At 55.4% G+C, this 22,159-nt stretch overlaps 2 protein-coding genes across 2 annotated transcripts; both read right to left on the reverse strand.

Annotated features, from left to right (window-relative positions):
- Positions 1-7,649: 7,649 nt before the first annotated feature.
- Positions 7,650-11,140, reverse strand: PTGER2 (prostaglandin E receptor 2). The gene is made up of 2 exons (XM_030484853.1): positions 10,289-11,140; positions 7,650-7,919 (listed from the first exon to the last, which is right to left on the reverse strand). The coding sequence occupies exons 1-2, from the start codon at positions 11,138-11,140 to the stop codon at positions 7,674-7,676; spliced, it is 1,098 nt and encodes a 365-aa protein (XP_030340713.1). The 3' UTR covers positions 7,650-7,673.
- Positions 11,141-16,337: 5,197 nt separating this feature from the next.
- PTGDR (prostaglandin D2 receptor) lies at positions 16,338-20,703 on the reverse strand. The gene is made up of 2 exons (XM_030484854.1): positions 19,779-20,703; positions 16,338-17,460 (listed from the first exon to the last, which is right to left on the reverse strand). Exons 1-2 carry the CDS (start codon positions 20,595-20,597, stop codon positions 17,194-17,196), a joined length of 1,086 nt encoding a protein of 361 aa, XP_030340714.1. The 5' UTR covers positions 20,598-20,703; the 3' UTR covers positions 16,338-17,193.
- Between the last annotated feature and the right edge of the window lie 1,456 nt (positions 20,704-22,159).

Below are 22,159 nucleotides of genomic sequence, written 5' to 3' on the forward strand. Positions count from 1 at the left end.
CAAGCCTCCTGGCAGCAACAAGCCTCCAGATCCCAGAGCATCCTGCAGGCAACGCTCAGGTTTCTAGGCTGATTTAGCTGCCAAAGCTTGGGACAGCAAAAGGCAGTGAATGGAGGGCTGGTAGCAAAGTACTACCAGCAGAGAAACCAGCTGGGCACAGCAATTTCCAATGGCCAAACACACCAGGACAGAGCCTGGAAGCCTTTGCCCTGTCCCCTTTCTCCTTTTCCCTTTCCCTTTTCTCTTGCCTCTTTTCCCCAGTCTCCCTCCTTGTTTGCAGAGCTGCAGGAGGTTTACAGAGGCTTTGTGCTCATTCTTATCCATGCCCTGGATGTGGTCCTGCAGCAGAAATGAGGGATGGTGATGGCCTTGCTGGGAACAGCCCCAGGGGATCAGGGGACGCTGGGGACAGCGATGACCCAGGGGTACTGGCAGAAGCAGGATGCAAGAGGTTTCCAAAACTGATGCCTGATGTGATTGCTCCAAGACCCCAAGCAGCTTCCTCCAGCAGCCCCATGGACCACTCAGCAAAGCCCTTCATGCAGGGCAGGGGCTGCCCTTGCCTTCCACAGGCACTGGCCATGCACCAGTTTGCTGAGAGTAAATGCTGAGGACTCGTCCTCATGGACCTATGGGTCAGTTCAGCCTCTGTGGGGCCCTCGGAGAGTCCTTACAGCTGTAAATGAGCATTTCCTAGCTGCAATTGGATGAAAAAGGTCTTTAACAGAGGAAATAGCAGCTGCTCATGACAAATAAATGTTCTCTCATGTATACATCCACTCGGCATGACAAACTCCATGACGCTCAATTAGCTGCATGGCCAAAACTGTAGTAGCATGAATGTCTGGGGATAAACAAGGCAAAACAAACAGCCCTGGAATGGCTTCTTGTAAACAATTACTTGTTTTCTTAAGTCTGTTCAAAACGCTGTCTGCTTTGACATTTCACATCTGTCCTGGCCAACACTGCCTCCTCCTGCCCCCCACATAGAGAGAGATAAAGTCTTGTCCCCAGCATGGCGTTTCAGCAGTAATGGGGATAGTGGGCTTTCAGAAAATTGCATCCTTAGTGTTTTTTACCCATCCCAGTTCTGCCAACCATTGCTATGCTGTTTACTCAGCATCTTCTACAGTTGAAATTACAGTGCAGGTGATGACAGAAAAGGAAGAAGGTCAGTGAGGACACAGGTGCTGGAGAAGGTTTGGGGAAGGTGATGGGCTCAATAAGCTCTGGGGGTTTTCTTTCCAGCACCATTTCAGTGCTCCAGCATCCCAGCTAAACAAAAAGCCATAGAAAACAATAAGAATTCAGCATCCTGCTGGGAAAAACCCCTCTGGAGATGTTCGTATGTGATGGGTGCTCTTTAGAGCATCCGGTGGGAGGGATAAGTCTGTGGATGTGCAGCATGAGGAAACTACCAGCCCTGTTGGAACCTCACTCACCTGGGGCCAGGACCAGAATGGCAGCTTGGCCAGGCTCCTCTCAGCGCAGCATGGAGCCAGCAGCACGGGAAAGGAAAGCTGAGCCAGAGCAGGGACCGTTCATCCCAGCAAAAGCTGCCAACACTAACAGGAGCAAAGCTGGTCACAGCTGGAAGCCGGAGGAAGCCAGCAGCTTCAGGCTGGGAGAGCCCTGGGCCCTGGAGAGAAGTCCATCCCCAGCCCCGGTACCCAGGATGTTTCTCCATTATTTCCCTTTTTAATTCCCTTTATTAATTTTCTGGAGTTTCCCCTATCGCTTCAGGATGTTGGGGGAAATGGCCATGGGAGGGATGTGGCTCCTGCACTGTGAAGAGATGCTCCCAGAGCACAGAGGGGAAACTGAGGCAGAGCAATGCAGGGTGCCAGACTTGTAGGACTGGAGGGCTGGTGTTTCAACCATGACAGGACCTCACTTATACACCGGCTGCTCAGAGGAACAAGCTTTTTCAGGTGGGTTTGGTTTGGGGTTTTTTAGAGGGTTTTTACTTCAGCCACAAACTGGCACCTTCTGCATCTGGGATGGCTCAGCAGGAATCACAGCGAAACCAAAGCCTTCTTCCGGCCATGGTGTTGGGACCCAAAACCCTACACAGCTTTATGGTCTGACTTGCTCAGAAACCCTGGGACCTTTGCTCTCCTCCTCCCTGAGCTCAGCTCATGAGGCTGCTAACAGGGTCCCATTTTTACCTAATAAACAAGGTTTGCAGGCAAGGTCACAGAATTTAGCACAAGGGGCAGGGCAGCGAGTAATCCATCATGTTCAGCGCTGCCTCATAACTTTTATGGCCTCTTTAAAAGCCAGATGCTTGACATGAGTTTGACACTGTTTAGTCTCTTGTCTTTGAAGATTTAGATCATTTTGGGAACTGCACCAGTGCTGGCAGATTGTCGGCATTTCCCTGCGGATTTGATGGACGTGGATGTTTCCATGTTTCAGGGAAATCCGGTTAAAAAAAGCAGCTCAGCATGGGAACCCCTTGTGATTTCCAGGAGCCTCCCCAGACACGTTGCCCACCTCAGGCTTTTGAGCAGGGATTTGATGTGCCCTTTACAAATCTCTCATGCTGCCTCTGCCCCCCCGGCAAAGCCCATGGGCATCGGGGAAGTGTGGTCCAACCCTCACCACTGGCTTCTCTGACTCGGAGAAAGGCAATGCGATGTGTCTCCCTTCAGCGTGCACCAGCTGCATAAAAAGCAGCAAGCGAGAATGTGTATCATTGCATGCCTCACCTAGATGCTCTCAAAGAAGAGGTGTTTCCCCAGGGGTGAGTGCCAGGCCTGACATGCATGCACATCGCTGCAGCAAACAAGCAAGTGGTGGCCTCGGATGGCTCACCCCCTCAGCAAGCCATGGCAGCTGTATTTTTAGCTCCACATCCCAGTTGGGTTTGTAAAACTTTCCCTTCTTGTGTTTCCAATCAGTTGTACATCATCTCAGAGCTCCGGATGGATTTTTCCCAGCCCACCAGTTGTCCCCTTGGTTGGTTTTGCTGCAGCAGCACGTCTCCCAGCCAGAGGCGGAGGACCCTGGGAGGCCTCAGCGGTTATGCAGGGCTGCCCTCATCCCAGGGACAGCGCTATCTCTGGCATCCTTCAGCTCACCCCCCCAGCACACCTGGGTCCTGTTGTGGAGAGAAACAAGCCTGCAGGAGCTGTTGGCAGCAGGAGCGCTGCACCTCCAACCCACAGTCCTCCCCTGTGCATCAGCTCCTGAAGCTGTGGCCAGGTACTGGGGAGAGACAGAGACCTGGGAGCATGCCCGGAACCAGAAAGTTCCCCCAAGCAGCCAAAACACCAACAATTCAGGCAGTGTTGGGGAAAAATCAGACAAGACCTTCACCTCCCTGCAACACTGAACCAAAAAGCCAGAATGAAAAAAGCTGTTATTATTCACATTGCAAAAAATGCTTGAAAACGTGGCTGCAGAGAGGTAATTCTGCCACAACCCTGCTGCTTCCAAGGCTTCAAAACCCCTTATAATGACAGGGAACAGGCCACTAATTTCTTGTTCTGGGTCTCAGTGTTGGGCGACAGGCTCTGATTCCAAGTCTATGATGTTTGGGATACCCCAACAGCTTTCCTGATACCTATGCTTACGAGGTTGTAAGGTAAAATACAGCCTGATTTACACTGAAAGCTCTCCCCTCTGGGGATGCTGTAGGAGGTCAGTGCCTGCTGTTAGTCCCCGATGACCAAAAAGGGACCCAGTGAATCCAGGAAAATGGGAGATGTGGGGTGACCCAAGGGACCCAGAGGAGCTGGAAAGGTTTCACATTAATACATGGGGAGGCAGAGATCCTAAACCAGCTGCAAAAGCAGAAAGCAACTACAGTAAAGCCAAATGTTTCTCTTTTCTCTGCACTCGAGCCATGGGGAATCGCCATCAGCTCTGACATCCGAGGTAAGCCCTAGCACTGCCACAAAGCTAGTTTAGGAGACCAGCCGAGCCATCTTCCCTTAAGTAGCTTCCTTGACTAATTCATTTAACCCAGTTTAATAGCTACCACACTATACACCCTCCTGGAGCCGGGGAGATGGGCTCGCTGCCCATTCCCTGCCTGGAAATGCAGCTGCCTCCCACCTGGCTCTCTCCTTCATCCCAGGCTCTGCTTCCCTTCCAGCATCCCGAAGGACTGGACCACCAATCCCAAATGTGGTCCGCAGGGATGCCAGGCTCGGACACACAGCACATCACATCACCTATCTCTGTGGCTGTCCCCCACGTTTGCTGGCCCTCATGAATGTGTGGCTTCTCCCTCAGTCCTCTTCAGCAGCTTGATTTCCAGATGGAAATGCAGACGTAAAGACCTGCCTGGCGCTTTCTTGCACCAGCAGTTTTCCGGTATGGAAATAAAAGATGATTAAGGGTCAGCACAGACAACAAAATGACATTTGGGCATCTTGCGTTTAAGCCAAGCAGATGTTGATTGAGCTGAAGAGAGTCAAATTAATTTGGCTTTCGTAATGGTTCCTGTGTGATGTTAATAAAAGCAGTGTTTTGTGCAGGCCCATGGCTCAGGATACAGAGAGATTCATGGCCCTCCATGCCCTCAGAGAGCTCTAATTAAGGCTCTTTTCTCATCTGAAAGATGGAGCAGGAGGGCTGATTGCTTTCTTCAGTTTCTGGAATGGGGGGGACAGCGTAACCCATGGCCAGCAGCTCAGATTGGGCCTGGCCAGCACACCCCACTCAGGTGGCTGAGACCCCCATTCCTCCCTGGCAAGTGGTGTGTAGAGCAATCCCCAAGCAGAGCAGTGACCACAGCATCTCCAGGCGAGGGACCCATCTCTGCAGGATGCATCACGGCAAAGAGACTTGGGGGGGTTCCTATCCTTGTGTGCACCAATCTTCTCCCCAGCTCACAACCAATTTCTCCTCTTTATTTTTGCTTCACATTTCAGCCAAATCATTTCCCTGACCTCACTTGCCAGGATTGCTGTCCCTCACTGGGGACAGTTCACATGAGAGTGACTCTGCTGTAGCATTGCCCTGCACAAAGCAGATTCCAGCAGGATGGATGTGAGGAGGTTGTCTCCCAGTCCCACATTTTCTGATGAGGAGCTATAAACCTCCCAAAAACCCAAGAAGCTGGTAATTAGTGGTCAGCAGCTGAGCTGGCGGGAGCACATTGGTGGAGTGAGAGCTGCTGGGAGCATCCCATCTTTAGCTTGTCCACATGGATGGTCCTGAGTTCTCTTCACACTGCTGTCACATTCCTCAGCAGGCTGGTCTCTGCAGGATGTGGCCCCTCTGCCATTTCCAACGTGATAGCTTTCTTTTCTTTTCTTTCCATTTTTTGCGTGCCAGGCAGTCTTTCCTCCTGGTTTATAAAAGGATTAGGCAACTGGTCCTGAAATTCCAGTGTGAGCAAGCAGGTCACGACCATCCAGACAAATAAAGCACACAGATCCACAGCTCTTCCCAAAGCTTTTGGCTTCTTTTAAAGCCAAGCACCCACTGAGAGAGGATGGGGTGCGCTGGGCCCTGAACCCAGAAAGTGCCTTTGCTGCTGCTGCATGCATGGATGGGGAAATAACGGGGGAGGGGGCAACCGTGACCCCAGAGCAACAGATGGGAGCCTGCCCAACCTGGGCACCCAGGGCTCAGCAACAGGGTTAATGACTTAATTGCATGAGTTACACGACAGTGTGGGGAGCACCCCAGCTGCAGCCACGTGTACAGGGCATGTCTTGCAACCTGTCCCCCAAAACCCTCCCTGAAATTCCACCCCCACCTGGAGCCCCCAGCCACAGTACGCTGCCAGAATCCCGCCGGCAAGGTTTGAGCAATAGAGCCCATGCCTGACATCTGCCCACACACAGTTCGGAGGCCAGTAAACTTCCTGTGGATATTGGCTGCCTGACAAAAGTGACATAAATTCTGCCTTTTTTTAGGGTGGGTATTTTTTGGTTCTGTATTTTGATAACAGGTAGGAACTTTGCCTGCCTCTCCCTGGCTTCGGGATATACAAGCTTTAAGGAAGAGCTCAGAGTAGGGGTATTGCTGAAGCTTGGGGGCCACGTTGCAGAGGTAAGGCAAAAATGCCATCACTCAGGTATGAAACAGAGTTTGTTTTCACTTTTTAGGAAATTGGAGGCACACGTTTCCCCTCACTGCCTCTCCCCCCATCCCTGAAGCTTCATCCCACCAGTGCTCCATGTTTCCTCCAGGAACCAGATCTACCCTGAGGTGCAGCTTATGCACAAACCCACACATGATTCAGCAGGCTCCTTTGAAAGACATTTATTATTTAAATAATAATATATTAGTTTTACATCACCTCAACTAACAAACTGCAGAAAAGTTCCAAATCTCGGCACCTTTGGGCTCTCTGAGCAGAGCGGCAGCTCTCAGATGGACTCTGAGGTGCCCCACTTGCAATAGTATGATGACACTGCATGTGCTGGATGTGGCACAAACGGGAGCCACAAGCCCCTCAGCAACACCCTAACGGCAGCAGCGATGGTCTCAGGACAAACTCAGCTTACCCACAGGGTCAGATGCTCCTGACAACAGTGGGGACCAGCCTGGAGACCTGAAGAGCAACACGCATCCCACAAAACAAACAGCTGTGCTAAAGGATGCTGCCCGCAGGGCAGGACTGATGACCTGGATGTTTATGCACTTGGAGTGTTTGGTTTTGTTGGGGTTTTGTTGTTTTCTTTTTCAAATAAAACCTCTAGAGAAGCGAAGCCCCTGAGCAGGTTTGTCCCAAGTCAGTGGAAGGGCAATGGAGGGCACTTTGTGGGCAGCCCAGGAGGATGAGCTCTCCTCCGTGACAACCCAAACCCCACCAGCAGCATCAGCCTGGACATGGGTAAAGTGCATGGCTGTGACTGAAACCTCCTGTTCCCTGATTGGGCTCTTTATTCCCCTTGTTGGCTCCTACACAAATATAGAGCAAAGAAAATTGCAAACTGGGCTCAGGAATGTCCACACAGCTCTGCTGCCACCACAGCGCTAGGGAAGCGCCACAGTTTGACTTTTTGGCTTTTTTTGTGCCCCACTGCCCCTCAGACATGCTGGACTGGCACCCACTGGAACCTAAAATCTCTGGGGTGAGGATGGACAGACACATGCACACAGACCTACACCTGATAAAGTGTATTTCTTCAGGCAACCAGCCTACCAAATAAAGAATAATATTTGGGGATACAGTACTCCCTTCCTCTCCTACCCAATCACTAGGGACCTGGGCACAGAGACGGGTGCTTGCAGCAATAGTGACCACACAACCCCACCTCCAGGACCCGTACCCTGCCTATATGCTGCCTTTCACCCAAAATGACCTCGAGGACCTTTCTGGGAAGCACACCAGCAGGACGCTCTGCTCCCTGACAGCTCCCACAGCAGTAATGTTATAGAACATCACCCCACACTTCACCCCCCAACCCACCCACAGTCTGGCTGAACACAGCCTGCACCCTTCGCCAGGCAGGAACAGCCCCATCAGCAATATCCAGGTACTCATCAGCCCTTACGATCTTGTCCCACTCTATTTTTTGCCCCATGAGAGACCGCACTGGATTACTAGGGGCTTTCAAGACACATGGTGACACCTGGCCGGGCCACCTGTACCTGGCCCACCCTGCAGCAGATATGTCTCTCTATGGGCCATAAGGCAGAGCTTTGTTAACATCTGTCAGGGCTGTGCTTCACCTGGCAGATGTCTCCTGGAGTGGCCAATAGATCTACTGCCCACAGGGGTCCATCCGTGATGCCAGTTTAGTCTTTGCAGGGGATGGAGTCCGTCTGTCCTGGCTCGTGAAGCTCACCTGGCAGCACAGCATCGAGCGCATGAACCGCAGGACCGGCGGCCTCAGGATGGCAAAGACCCACGGGTCAATGATGGAATTAACAGAGAGAAACCTCAGGGCCAGGAGGTCCCACTCGTGGTTTTCCTCTTTCTCACTGAACTTGTTCACATAGGCACGGATCTGCAAAACACAACAGGGAGAAATAATGCCAGGAAAGGGCTTCCAGGATCCAGCATCTTGGGGAGATTTGGGCTGTCACAGCATGTTTGCTGCCTCCACCCGTTTAAACGAACTTCTTGCTAACGAAAGCCAGGCCTGTGCTCTGCTCTCAGCTCTCAGCACGTAGTGAGGCTCCAATTAGCCCTAATGCAATTAATCCAGTGGCTGCTTAAGGAAGTGGTGGGTCTCACCTTGAAAACCACATGGGATGAATAAACACGCAAGACAGAGGGGATGCAGGGTGCTGGACCACTCCAGTCCTTCCTGCAATGTGCCGACTCATAGCAGCTTACGGAGCTTCCTGGAAGGGTGACTCAGCACTCCTTACTCATATGGGTCGATTCGCCACCCCCTCGCTTCAGGGGGCAGGGGGTGCTTGGATGTGGATGGGAGCTGGGGGCACAGGATGCATGAGCATCCCTCGTCTGGCCAGGATGCATTGGGTACCACCCAGGGATGGTGCATCCAGGGGCAGGAGGTGGCCACAGTTCAGCCCGTGCTGGCGACTGCCAACAGCGGAGCGCTTCCAAGGGCTGCCCCAGGCTCAGGGCTTTTTTGGGAAGGATTTTGTGGTGCTGTAGCCTGATGCTCGCTGAGTTCACGTGCCCAGGCTGCTCCTGTGGGCAGCCCCAGCCAGAGGAGAAAGTGTCACACCAAGGAGGCACCAGCAGCGTTCGACAGCTCGGTTTGAGACACTGCCAAAACACAGCCCAAACACAACCCCACATGAGAGCCGGGCGATGGGAAAAGAAAAGCCGGCTGTACTTCTGGATAAGACTATATCTGCTACCAGAGGGCCCATGGGATCCTCACCAGCAGCACTTTCCCATCCTGCCTGCCCCAAGCAGACCCATAGAGCCCTGCCCACGTGACCCTACCAAGGAATCCCACTTTATAATAACCACAGCACCCGAAACCCAGGCTTTTTCAGGACGTAGGGAGAGCCACCCACCACATGTGGGCCCATTGACGGAAGCTGAAACATCTCTCAGGACGTTGAGTCTGGCTCCTGGGGTGCTCGTGAGCATCAGGACATGACTGCTCTGTCTTTTCTCTGTCTTAAAATCCAGGCAGCCTGGCTCAGCTACAGCCTGTGGTTATTTTATTTTCGCCTGTGACAAGAAAGGGAACGCAAAGGGAAGGTAGTGTCTATTTAACTCCATGAGCACAAAATTAGCACTGGCTGTGCTCCCAACCTTGGTGGGGCTCACTTCTAATGGGAACAAAATGACCTCCCACAGTGGCAGGCTCAAGCACACAGGCAGGGAACATGAGTGGCTTGAGGTGCTCTGGAGTCCACCATGCTGCTAGTATAATATGGTTTGGATGGATGAAGAGCTGCCCTTGGAGGGGGAGAGCCCGGGGCAGCATCAGGAGACTCGCTCTCTCCCCTTCCTCACTTGGATGTGGTGTTTCAACCCCGTATTTCTGCTGGAAGCCTCATGCATGGACACAGCACAGGATGTGCGCACAACCCCCGGGACGAGGCATGCTGTGGCCCATGTGCTGGATCTCTGCTCCCAGCAATCACCCACCTCTGTGCCCACACGTCAGTATTGTTGAGGAGAAGTAAAGACCTCCGCCTAACGGTGAGGTTGGCACTGCCTGCCCACATCTTCAGCTCCATCCTTCCCTCTTACCACAGAAATCTGGGATAACTCTGCCTGCCCAGATCTTCAGCTCCATCCTTCCCTCTTACCACAGAAATCTGGGATAACTCTGCCTGCCCAGCACAGATACCCACTGTCTCCAGCCCAGTGGCATCTCCTTCATCCCCATTTTTGGACGTCTAATATATTGCTCTGCCACCCTTCAGACCTCCACCATGAGTGCCCGGCTCTCAGGAACCACAGGGAAGACGTGTGGTCCAGAGGACGCCTACCCTGCCTGAGCCACACTGACTCGGAGCCTCTGCGGGCACCTCTCCTCCCGCCACCCCATCCTCCTGCCACTCTGTCATCTCCCCACCCCATCCTCCTGCCACCCCATCCTCCTGCCATCCTGTCATCTCCCCACCCCATCCTCCTGCCACCCCATCCTCCTGCCATCCTGTCATCTCCCCACCCAATTCTCCTGCCACCCTCCCCCATCCTCCTCCCAGCCCTAGGGATACAGGAAGTGGCTCCCCCAGTACCCCAAGGGATGTGCAAATTCCCTGGAGTTTGTGGCAGAGCTGGGGTCTCCCAAGCTTGAAGAGGAGCTAAACTTTGACCTCAACCCTTCAGGTTTGGGCAGTGAAGTTGAGGCGAGGCTTATAAAGGGAGGGAGGGAGAGAAATGGGGATGCTGGGGAGAGGGACCCCACCCCAGGGGAGAGATGGTCACACTCACCGTGAAGGGCAGGGAGCAGATGACAAAGGTGATGGTCATGATGGAGAGGAGAAGGAGATGGTCGATCTCCTCAGCTATGGAGAACATGTGCCGGCCGCAGCTGCTGGCAGCCCGGGGCTGCTCAAGCGTGGCCAGCCGGCGGGTCTTCTGCCCACGGCGGTGCATGCGGACCAGGTTGGCAATGACGCTGAGGTTGCAGAGCAGCACGGAGAGGATGAGGAAGAGGAGCAGGGTGGCGTAGAGGAGTGAGAAGGTGACATCCAATCCAGATACCTCCCTGCCGCTGTTTTGCGCGGGGTAGTCCAGGTGCATCTGGATGAAGCACCAAGTGCCAGGGCAATACTGCACATACTGCCCGAAGCCCACCAGCGGCAAGGAGCAGAAGGCTGCTGAGAAGGTGTAGATGGCAGGCAGGACAACCAAGCCCGTGCGGGGGCTGAGAAAGCGCTCATAGAAGTAAGGCTGCCCCAGGGCCAGGCAACGCTCCAGCGCCATGGTGAAGAGGATGAGCATGGTGGCGAGGCCGAAGAAGCTCATAGCAAAGCCAAAGTAGAAGCAGATGTGTCCTCCTTGGGCCAGGGCGGTCAGGGTGCGGTTGTGGTGGTAGGATGCCAGGACGAAGGGGCTGACGGAGCAGGTGCCCAGCAGGTCGGTGACCACCAGCGCCAGCACCAGGACGTGGAAGAGTGCGGCCGGGCGGGCGCGGGGCCCGCGGCGGCAGCGCAGCAGCAGCCCCAGGGCCAGGAGGTTGCCCAGGAGCCCGGCGGAAAACATGAAGGCGCTGACCAGCGGGCGGACCCCAGGCGGCAGCGTTCCGCCGCGCTCGCACAGCCCCCGGCCCGTCCCGTTCATTCCGCCGCCGCCGCAAGACTGCGCCGCCGCCCGCCCGCCGCGCTAGCACCACCCCCCCACCCCCCGGGCCGCCCCGCCCGCCTCTCCCGAGCCCTCCCCGGGCCGCCCCCCCGGCACCGGGACACTGTTGGCTGAGAGACCCGACGGCAAGTTCGCAGCGAGGCCGGGGCCGGACCGGGAGCCCCTCTCACGGCCAGCCCCGGGGCGGCTGCGGGAGGCCCGGTGAGGCACCGAGAACCTCGCGGCACGGCCAGCCGGTCCGAGAGTCCCGGTCACCGGGCCGGGAGCCCCGAGGGGCAGCCAGCCCCGGTGCGGCTCCGGGAGCTCCGGTACCGGGCCGGGAGCTCTGTGCTCGACTGGCCACTGTGATGGTTCTGGCGTCCCGCTGCTGCTCCGGGGACGGTGAGTTACCCCGATGCCGGTCCGGGAGCCCCGGGCTCAGAGCAAGACCTGGTGCCAGGCTGGGAGTCCCCGTGCTGCTGCGGGAGCCCCGACGCCGGGCTAGCCCTACTGCTGATCTGGGAACCCAGCGGCATGGCCAGCCCTGGTTTCGGTCCGGGAGCCTCAAGAGGCACAGCAACACTCGGTGCCGGTTTGGGACCCCCCGCTTCACAGCGTTATCCGGTGCTGGTCTGAGAGCACTGAGTTCACGTCAAGACCCAGTGCCGGTGCCGCGCCAGGAGCCCCGGGTGGGCAGTGAGCCCCGGAGCTGGTCCAAGGACCCCAAGGCACCATGACCCCTGGTGCCATCTCCACTGGCCTGGACAGGCTACCAGGGATCCACAGTTGATCCCACGGCCCCAGAGGCACCCAGAGCCCACAGAGAACACCCCGCCCCATGGCCAGCCTTACACCATGTCCCCATTGCCCCCCTGTCCTATATGTTATCAGAGGTCCCCACAGAGATGCAGCCTGCACCCAGTGTCTGGTCGGGGGGGGAGAAAGGGGAGAAGCATCGGAGGGAACGCCTCTTCCTGCTGCAAGCCTGGTTGAGCGCCGCTTATCTGCCCCAAATATCAGCGCAAGGAGAGCTCCTGCTTTGGGCTCAGCAGATGGCACAGGAAGCTCTCACTGTGTGAGAGTGTATATTTCCCCAGTGTGATTATTTCCCCAGTCATGCCCTGATCCTCTCCCCACCTTGCTGAGAGCAAAGCTTTTGTCCTTGGCCTTCAACCGGGGATCGGGCTCAGGTGCACCCCTTGCCTAATGGGAAACTGTCCTTGCAAAGTGCTGCACCAAACCCCGGTGGAATGGTGCAGCACTGATCAGCTCCAGCATGGACACGATGGGTTGCTGCCCCAAGTACATTTTGGCTGTTATTTTCAAAACCTTGATTTTGTAACAGGAACTTTGTAAAGGAAACGTGGTATACGGTGAACTCTAGGGCTGGGTGAGCTGCGGTTTGTGACAGCACCTCTGTTTTCAACGGGCTGCTCCTATTCCTTTCTTGAAGCTCGAAGGCTTCTTCAGCACATCAAGGAGGACATGCAGACAGGTGCAGGGCTGGATGGGACCCTGGCATGTTCATCCCTCTGTGGTACCCCCAAAAAATGGAGCTGAAGCTGAATTCTGGCCTGGTCCATCTAAGCAGCATATGGAGGCTACATTCTGCTCTTCTGGAGACTTTTTCCGAGCAGAAGGCACCCTATAGAGTGGTTGCTCTTCTGGAGACTTTTTCCGAGCAGAAGGCACCCTATAGAGTGGTTGCTTCAAGACTTTTCCCAGCCTCCCACTCCTGTCTGGTGTTCCGTGTCACAGCTCAGGAAGGGGTTTTGGCATCTTCTGGAGCTCTTTTTCCTGACAGCTAATGGAGCCTTAAATACCCATTTGGGGCTTCAGGCTTCTCAACAGTCGCCTCTGATGGGATATTTTTGCAATAATAGGAAATTGATGGACTTTTTTTTGGTTTTGTGGGGTTTTTTGTTTGGTTTTTTTTTTCTAACCCTTCTGAGCTCAACACCAGGAACAGGCCACTTGGTACCATCTGTCCATCTCTTGGGAAGAGTTTGTTTTCTTCCTTTTGCTTCCATGTTATATATTGGGTGTCTTGCCTCTGACAGGGACCATATAGAATCATAGAATCATTTAGGTTAGAGATGACCTTTAAGATCATCAAATCTAACCATTGCCCCAGCACTGCCAAGACCACCACTAAACCATGTCCCTAAGTGCCACATCTACACAACTTTTAAATACCTCCAGGGATGGTGACTCCACCAGTGCCCTGGGCAACCTCTTCCAACACTTGACAGCTTTGGGTGAAGATATTTTTCCTAATATCCAATCTAAACCTTCCCTGGAGCAACTTGAGTCCATTTCTTATCCTGTTGCTTGTTACCTGGGAGAAGAGACAGACCCCCACCTCCTTCCAGGTAGTTCTAGAGACCAATAAGGTCTCCCCTGAGCCTTCTCTTCTCCAGACGAAACAACCTCAGTTCCCTCAGCCATTCCTCATAACACTTGTGCTCCAGACCCTTCCCTTCACCAGCACCTTTGCCTGTCTTTGGACATGCTCCAGCACCTCCTGTGTCCTTCCAAGGGTCATTGACATTGACAGAGGATAGATTTAGATTAGATATTAGGAAGAAGTTCTTCCCTGTGAGGGTGGTGACATGCTGGCACAGGTTGCCCAGAGAAGCTGTGGCTGCCCCATCCCTGCAGTGTTCAAGGCCAGGTTGGACACAGGGGCTTGGAGCAACCTGCTCTAGTGGAAGGTGTCCCTGCCCGTGGCAGGGGTTGGAACTGGATGAGCTTTAAGGTCCCTTCCAACCCAAACCAGTCTGTGATTCTATGACTGCATGGGTGGATTTCAACCCTTTTAAACCAAAAATCCATTTGAGTTGTGTTTAGCAAAGCCAGACATCATTTTTCTTCCAATCCTTCCTAGCCCTGTCCCTTACCTCATGCACCGGTACTGCCAGCAGCCTCACTCACCACCCTGGAAAAGAGTGGCCAGGCACCAGCGTGGCAGGTCCAGGTTTTGGTGCCTTGGTTTGCCGTCCTGTGCAAGCACCTGGGTGCATGGGTTAAAAAAATCAAACCACTCACTGGCTGGCTGTGTCTTACAGCACCCTGGCTCCGGTGCCTGGCAGCCCCAGCACTGCTGCCTGCCCAGACATGCGCCTTCCTGCTTCCAGAATGGCTGAAAAATGCAGGCAGACAATAAAATAAAAGAGCTCTTTGCAAGAACTAAACAATTTGCTGGGAAATGAGCTTGTACAAAGTTCTGCCTGGATTTCATAAGCCAGAAAAACCCAAAATAACCCTGACCATGCTCAATTAACATCCAGGAAAGGAGCGGGATGCAAGGTTAGGTGATGCCAGTGACATCAGTGACACCGTGAGTGTGGGACACAGCAGGCAGCAGTATTGGAGAGCAGCAGGCACAGCACGACACCTCCAAAAAGAGCATCGTTGGTGTGAGCCAAGCAGCGTCTCTTTATTGCCTCCATTAAGCATTAGGTCCGTCCCTTTGAGGATCACTGGCACAGGAGCGATCTGGCACCGAGGGGGCCCATGGGGAATGACTGAGCAGTGTGAGGAGCTTGGGAGCTCTTCAGTGTTGGGCTGGGGAGCCCTGAGCCTCTGGGCTTTTTTGGTTCCTGTCTAGCAACGTTTACAACTAAACCACATGTTGCGGGGAGGTTTTTAAATCGTGATTTTTATTTTATTTTCCTTTTTTCCAAGCTCAGTAATAGGAAGGGGTTCTGAGCTTTGGCACAACTCCTGAAACCCCAAACCAGGTGTGTTTGGGCATTAAAAAGTGGGTTGCCCAAGCGAGCAACTTGGGGTGGAGAGTAGCAGCCCCATCCTTGCTGCCACTGTGCCCAGCATGCTCAGACCAGCTCGGCACCAGCCCTGGCTGGCGACGTGCTGCCATCTCTGGAGAGGACCGCGATACGGCAGTCCCGGGCCCCAGAAACACGCCGAGGAGTGATTTATCTGCTCGGAGGGCGGCCTGGCGCTCAGCCCCAAGAGCAAACCTTGCTGCCTGCTGCCGGAGGCACCGCTGGCTGGCCGGAGACTCCAAGTCTGCTCCCAGAACAGGTAGGACACCAGTAAGGGCAGAATCGTGACTAAATAGCTACCAAAGCCAGATAAGCATGTCAAGGTCACCGGGCTCAGGAGGGAAACAGGGATGATGCAGGGACAAGGGGGTCACGCTGACAGCCTGCAAGCCCCCACCATGCTCAGTGGCTCCACAATTTCTTTCCTCTGATGATGAACTCATGGATGGGCAAGACACCAGGGTGTGTGCATCATCTCAGGGCTTGGATGGGGTCTGTATTCATGCACCTTAATAAATAACCTGGAGGGTTTGATGGTTTGTTTGGAGTGTTTTTAATTTAATTGCTGCTGTCCACAAAGCGTGGTTGCCCTGGACTCTAAATACACACACCACAGGGCAGGGAGACCTCTCTGGGAGGCTCTCCAGGAGTGAGTCCTCATTGGGATTCCAGGCAGATGATGGCCTTTCCCAGCCTGGGCACACACCGAGCCCCCATGGCTCACATTGCTGCCAGCTCCTAGCCTGGCTGTGCCTGGTCCATCTGTCTTGAGCAGCGCATGGATCCGTATGATGGAGGGGATCCCAGACCAGGAGGATTTTGCAGAGCTGTTACCTCACCTGGCCTTCACCCTGCTGCAGTGAAACAGGTCCAGTGAAAGCCAGTGCGCGGGCTTGGTGCTGTTGACTCTGTGGTCCCACGTGAGCCATCTCCAAGTCAGTAACACACCAGTAACATGAAACCGATAGGCAAACCAACCCTCATTGCATTTCTTTCTCCTCAGCAAACCCCAGTGAGAAGCACTGAGCTGTGAGCTTGCAAATCCCCCCAGTATATCCCCAAATACAGGTCTGCCCTTTGCTCCAGCCTGGGAGACCCTGACTGGTCAAACAGCCAGAGCCAACCCAACCAAGTCACCTCCAAAGAGCCCCAAGTTAGATTTGCATGAGTTTCTTCCTTCAAAAAACAGAATCCATTTGACACCAAGAGTAAATATCACATGAGAAATGGCAGGAACATGACTACACCTTGCAAGGCTTAGCTAAATAGAGGGAGAGAATTATTTGCCCTGTCTCCTCCAAGGACAATAAGCAGATGGGGACTTGGGTGATCATAATTTTTTGGCCTAAATGGTCACTTGAGGCAGATATTAAATCCAGTTAACATATGCGGTTCAGCGGAAATGGATCTTTCATTAAAATGATCGTTTATTTGCATGCTTGCAGGGTGAGGTTATACATCCCAGCCTCTGCCTTCTCTCAATTACTGCTCTTATTAGGGCTCAGGATCATCATAAATACCAAATTAAAGCAATTACAGCAGGACAGGTAGCCATCTGAGTAACACAAATGCAACATTAGCACTTGGAGAAAATCAATTTTTGAGAGAAGAGCAAGACACAGTGGAGAAACCACAGCCCTGTTTGGTGGATATGGGGTTAGGGGACGGATGATGGGCATCCCAAGGAGGGATGATGGACATCCCAGGAAAGCAACTCCACTGTCCTCCAGCTTCTTGGCGCAGGCATGAGCTTCTGCTCAAGTTTCTGAGTCTCCATACCCAAGAAGTGTCTCTCATACCCCACCCTGCTCAGGCCAGTGACACCCTGAACCAGCCCTGGATAACCTCCCTTTGTCATGGAAGGGGATAATACACAGGGCAAGGCAATGGAGCAGGGCTCGGAACCACTTTTCTTTGATGGGGACTCACACACACCTCTCCTCCCTGTGCATCCCCAGTGCCCTGAAGCCACACACCAAAACCCTCCTGCTTTCCTGGAGCCGAGTGCTCCCCAAACCCTCTACAAAGTGCTGCTGCTTGGAAATGTTCACAACTACCTGGGAGCCCCCCCAGTTCCTCTCTGGGGTGAAATACAGCCCAGGGAGGGGCATAAACACTTCACACCCACCCCTTGCTGCAAGCTGGATGCTGTCCCCGCCTGCAACAGCCCTGTGCTGCCTTGGGATGCTCCGGAACGGGGTGCGGGGCCGAAGGCTTGCTCCTCATCCTCACCAGCAGCCAATGGCTTCTGCAAGACCCACGCACTCAGGGGAAGCCGAGCTGTGGGGTGTCTGTCCTGCGCCAGCCCAGGGAACAGAACTGGCCATCCTCCCCTGCTCCAGGCCCTTTCAGGGATGCTTTCCGGGAATTCAGCCTTCTGCAAACCCTGCGGATGAACATGCGGAAGACGGAGGTGCGGAAAATGATGAAGACCCAGGGGTCCACGATGGAGTTCACAGAGAGAAACCGCAGGGCACTGAGGTCAGCGTTCTCATTGAAATCAGCAGCAAAGGCCCCCATGTACGCCCGGATCTGTCAAACAACCAAAGAAAGGGGAAAGATTAAGAAAGATCTCACTGCAGGGGTAAAGCTGAGAGCACAAAGATTCCATTGGGAGCAGCAAAAGAAGTTTTAATCTCTCAATATCTTTATGCATCAAATCAGCACATGTTGTGGGTTACAGGCCTGAAACTAGGACCTGGGGCTGGGTCATGGATGGTCATGGCACAGGGGCACTATGTCCCCATCAGGGCCAGGAGGTTAGAGCTGAAGAGGTGGCCCCAGTGGCCAGGGTTGTTTCACACATAAAGGAAGCATCTGACCTCCGGAGGCTGCAGCAGTGAGTGCTGCTCTGCCCCCAAGGCTGGGGCACCCCTCTTGCATTGCCCCCCCTGCACTGGGTATCACACCAGGCATCTGTTGGATAACCCAGCTGGACCACAGCTGGATGGTGATCCCTGCTGGGTCAAGGTCTTTCCTCCACCTCCAGGTCCAGCCGGCAGCCCTGCTTGTTTGAGGACCCAAGGGCTTTTGCCAGGGTTATTATAAAACCTGTATAAGCCCAGTCGTGCAGGGGCTGCTGGTGGCTGGCGCGTCATGATGTGGCTCCAGAGCACGACAGAGGCGACAGGAAGCAGAAGTGGAAGTTACCATCTAGGGCAGTGGCAGCACCCACACCCCCAAGCTGGATTTCAGGAGAACCCCCCTGCAGCACCAGAGGGTGCAGAGGGTGATGGCAAGGCAGTGGTGCTGCAGGATCCAGCCCTGGGGCACAGGGCACTTGGTGGAGGGGTGTGCAACAAGGGCTCTGTCATGCTGGGGATCTCCCCCCCAGCAGCAAGACCCCCATCTACAGGGAAGAAGTGGGAAGATTTCAGGGAGTATATCCCCCAGGTCAGGAAATCCAGTGTGGTTCAAAAGGAGATGGATCTACCCAGAATCTCCAGGACCAGGGGGTGAAAATGAGGCGGGGGGCATTGGAGGGTCTAACACAATGAATTACCCTCCCTAAGAATAAGCGTGGGGTGGGGGGGAACTATTTCAAGGGGCTAAAGCAATGAACCAACCTCCCAACATCTTTAACACCTCTGGGGCAATCCCAGAGGAGCACGGTGGTGGAGATGGGGGGGGGTGGGTGTGCGTTAAAGCAATGACCAAATCCCTGGGATAGGGTGGGGAACACTCAGATGGGGCCAAAGTAATCACCTGAACCGTCCAATACCTCTGAGACAGAGTGGTGGTGATGGGGGGAGGGTGTTCTTTTGTGGGGTTAAAGTACTAACCCCTGGGGACATGGTGCTGGGTATTCGGGGGGGTGCAACACAATGACCCCAGGATGGGGAAGGTGGGGAGCAACAGGTATTCCAAGGAGGTTTAAGCAATGAACCAACCCCCAGGACAGGGACAGGGTAGTGATGGTGTACTGATTCCAGTGGGATTAAAGCAATGAATTAACACCTCCCCATCCTGGGACAGGGTTGTGATGCTGCGGGTCATTCCATGTTATAGCAACAGCCAGATCCCTGTGACGGGGTGGGGGACGCTCAGAAGAGGCCAAAGTAATCATCCAACACCCCCCTTCCTGACAGCTCTGGCACAGAGTGGTGGTGATGGGAGATTATTCCATGAGGGTTAAAGCAATAAATTAACCATGGGGGATGTGATGCTGGTGGTGGGTATTGAGGGGAGCAACCTCCCAGAAAGGAATGGTGGTGCTGGGGGGGGGTCATTCAGGGGTGTTAAAGCATGACTGTTGGGGACAGGGTGGCAGTGGTGGGTTATTTGGAGGGGACTAAAGCAATTATTTCCCCTCAACACCTCTGGGACTGGGTGGTGGTGCCAGGGTTTATTCCAAGAGGCTGAAGTAATGACCTGATTCTCCCACGACTGAGTGGTGCTGAAGGGAGGATTATGCCATGGGGGGTTAGGCAATGACTTGACCCCTGTGACAGGGTGGGGGAGTATTTAGAAGGGGGAAGAGTTGTGCCCTGAGCTCCCAGAAGTAGGTGGTGGTGCCAGGGTTTATTCCAAAGGGCAAAACCAACAACCTGACCCCCAGGACTGAGTGGTGGTGATGGGGGAGAGGGAGGGGGGAGTTATTCCAAGGGGCTTCGGGCAGTGATTTGTCCCCCACGGACAGGGTGAGGGAGTATTCCGGGGCAACCAAAGCAACAATCCAACCTCCCTGGGAGGAGGTGGTGGTAAAGAGGGATTATTTTCCAAGGGATCAATGCAATGACCAACCCCTGGGGATGTGGTGGTGGGTATTCGGGGGGGCCCAAAGCAACCACCCAGGGCAGGGGGTGGTGCGGGTGGCTGTTCCAGGGGAGGGGGCTGGTGGGATAACTTACGATGAGCGGCAAGGAGCAGATGGTGAAGAGGACAGTCATGAGCCCCAGCAGGATGAGGTGGTCGAGCTCCTCCATGCGCGGGGCGGTGGCGGTGCTGGGGGTCCCACGGCGGGGCTGCCGCCGTGCCATGCTGTAGAGGTGCCACATGCTGCTCACATTGCAGGTGCCGATGGCCAGCACCAACAGGCCCATCAGGCTGGCGTAGAGGACAGGGAAGACAAGCTGGCGCGGTCCACCGCCAGCCATGCGGATGAAGCACCATGTGCCAGGGCAATACTGCATGGGCACCCCAAAGCCCAGCAGCGGCAGGGCGCAGAAAAGGGCGCAGAGCCCTGCCGCTGCCGGCCCCAACGCGGCACCCAGCCGCCGGGTGAGGTGCCGTCGGTAGAAGTAGGGATGCCCCAAGGAGAGCCAACACTCCAGCGCCATGGCCAGCAGCAGCAGGGTGGGAGCCAGCCCGAAGAAGGCCATGAGGAAGGCGAAGAGCTGGCAGAGGGCGCCCGGCTCGCCCTCGGTGCGCCCGCCAGGTCCCAGCTCGCTGAGGCTGCGGTTGTAGGCATAGGCTGCCAGCACGATGGGGCTGAGCAGGCACTTGCCCAGCAGGTCCGTGACCGCCAGCCCGCTCACCAGCACGTAGAACGCGGAGACCCGCGGCGGGCGGCCGCCGGCGGACCGGGACCGCCGCCGGTGCTGGCCCAGCAGAAGTAGGGCCAACACGTTACCCAACAGCCCGGCAGCGAACAGCACCGAGCTGGGCACCGCCGACTGCCCGCTCTCGATGTACCGGCTGCTACGGCACCGGTAACCCTCCGTCTCCATTGGGATATCCCGCACCGGGATGCGCCGCACAGGGCTGGGATGTCCCGCACCGCACCGGGCTGCGCCGCGGCTGCCGGCGGCGACTGGCCCGGCGGGGCGGGCGGCCCCCGCCGCCGGAGAGAGGGCGGGAAGGAGAGAGAGAGGGAGGGGAGAGGCGGTGCGGAGCTGCACGGCCGGGCTCGGCCCCCGGGGCGGCCCCTTCCCGCCGCCCGGCCCTCCCCCGGCCGTCGGAGGGCGGCTGCGGGGCGGGGGGGACTCGCTGCTCCCCCGAGAGCCCCGCGACTGCGGGCGGGGGGCAAGCCCCGGGAGGGGTCTGAGCCCCGGGGATGGGTGCGGGTAGGTGAGTGGCAGCTGGGTCTCTAGAGGGGGAGGTACGGGATAGAGCTCCTGGGGGGGGGGGTATGTGTGTGTGCGTGGAACACGGCTGAGTCCTGGGGGGGTCACAGGGCTGAGACCCCGGGGGCACGACACAGGTTTAGGAACAGGAGACGAACCCCCTCGGGCGGCTGCCGGTGAGGGGGAGGGCTGAGCCCCGCGGATGGTTACAGGTAAGGGGGTCTGGGTTGAGCCCTCAGCGGGGTTGACAGGGAGAGGGGCTGGGACTGAGCCCCTGGGCGTGTTACAGGGTAGGGGACTGGGGCCGAGATCACCTCCTGCACGGGGGTGGGGGGGGCAGGAATAAAAAGAGTTACCCCAGGGGCGTTTCGCTGCTGCTGAGCACCCCATGCTCTCTCGAGGGAGCACCCTCACTCCTCGGGGTGCCCATGCCTCTGTATGTCTTGAGAGACATACAGAACTTGAGCCTTCAACCTAACCAGGCGCCACGTCTACCTGCAGCCCATCCAGCATGCTGACTGTGCAGTGGTACCCTGCTGAGAATCCCATTACAGGGCTCCCAGCCCCTCCGTGTCCTGTCAGCACTCCGCTGTCCTGGAAGCAAATTCCAGAAGCCCCTAAAGCTTCTTCCAGGAAAAGAAGTGGCCTTTCTAGCCACAGAAATGCCACGGCATAATGCATACCGCAGCTTTCAGTACACATGTGATGATGAATAAGCATGAAACCATGGTTGTCTGCTTTCAGGACCCTTTTTGCTGTTCTAGATGAGTACAGGAAGCACAGGAAAGTATCAAGATGACAGGAGGAGTGTGAAAGGAGCTCTCAGGGGCCAGACATCAGCCCTGGTATGTTTTAGTGATGAGCTCCATTTCTCACGCTGTCTGAATGGAGCTGGTGACTTCTCCAGCAGAGAGGGCAGGGACTGTTCGTGGCTGGTGCTCTGTGCCGATGAGAACCCCAGTTCTGGAAGAAATTGAGATAAAACTCATTGTGGTGTGGTGGTTACACACGTGCAGCGTGGAAGTGCTGCCCTCGCTAGGGCTGAATGAGAACCCAGTGACTGGTTCCTGCCTGAGGCCCAGGGGAGAAGAAATCCAGCCTGCCCAGGGAAGCAATATCCTCCCAGCCAGCGCCTCGAAAACACACCCACTGCTGCCTTTAGCAGGCCTAGCAGCCTGGATCCGCTGACTGTTGTCACCTCCCTGCGGATGATGAGCCAGTGAGGC

This window comes from Strigops habroptila, chromosome 4, assembly GCF_004027225.2.
Source record: "Strigops habroptila isolate Jane chromosome 4, bStrHab1.2.pri, whole genome shotgun sequence".
Taxonomy (NCBI): Eukaryota; Metazoa; Chordata; class Aves; order Psittaciformes; family Psittacidae; genus Strigops; species Strigops habroptila.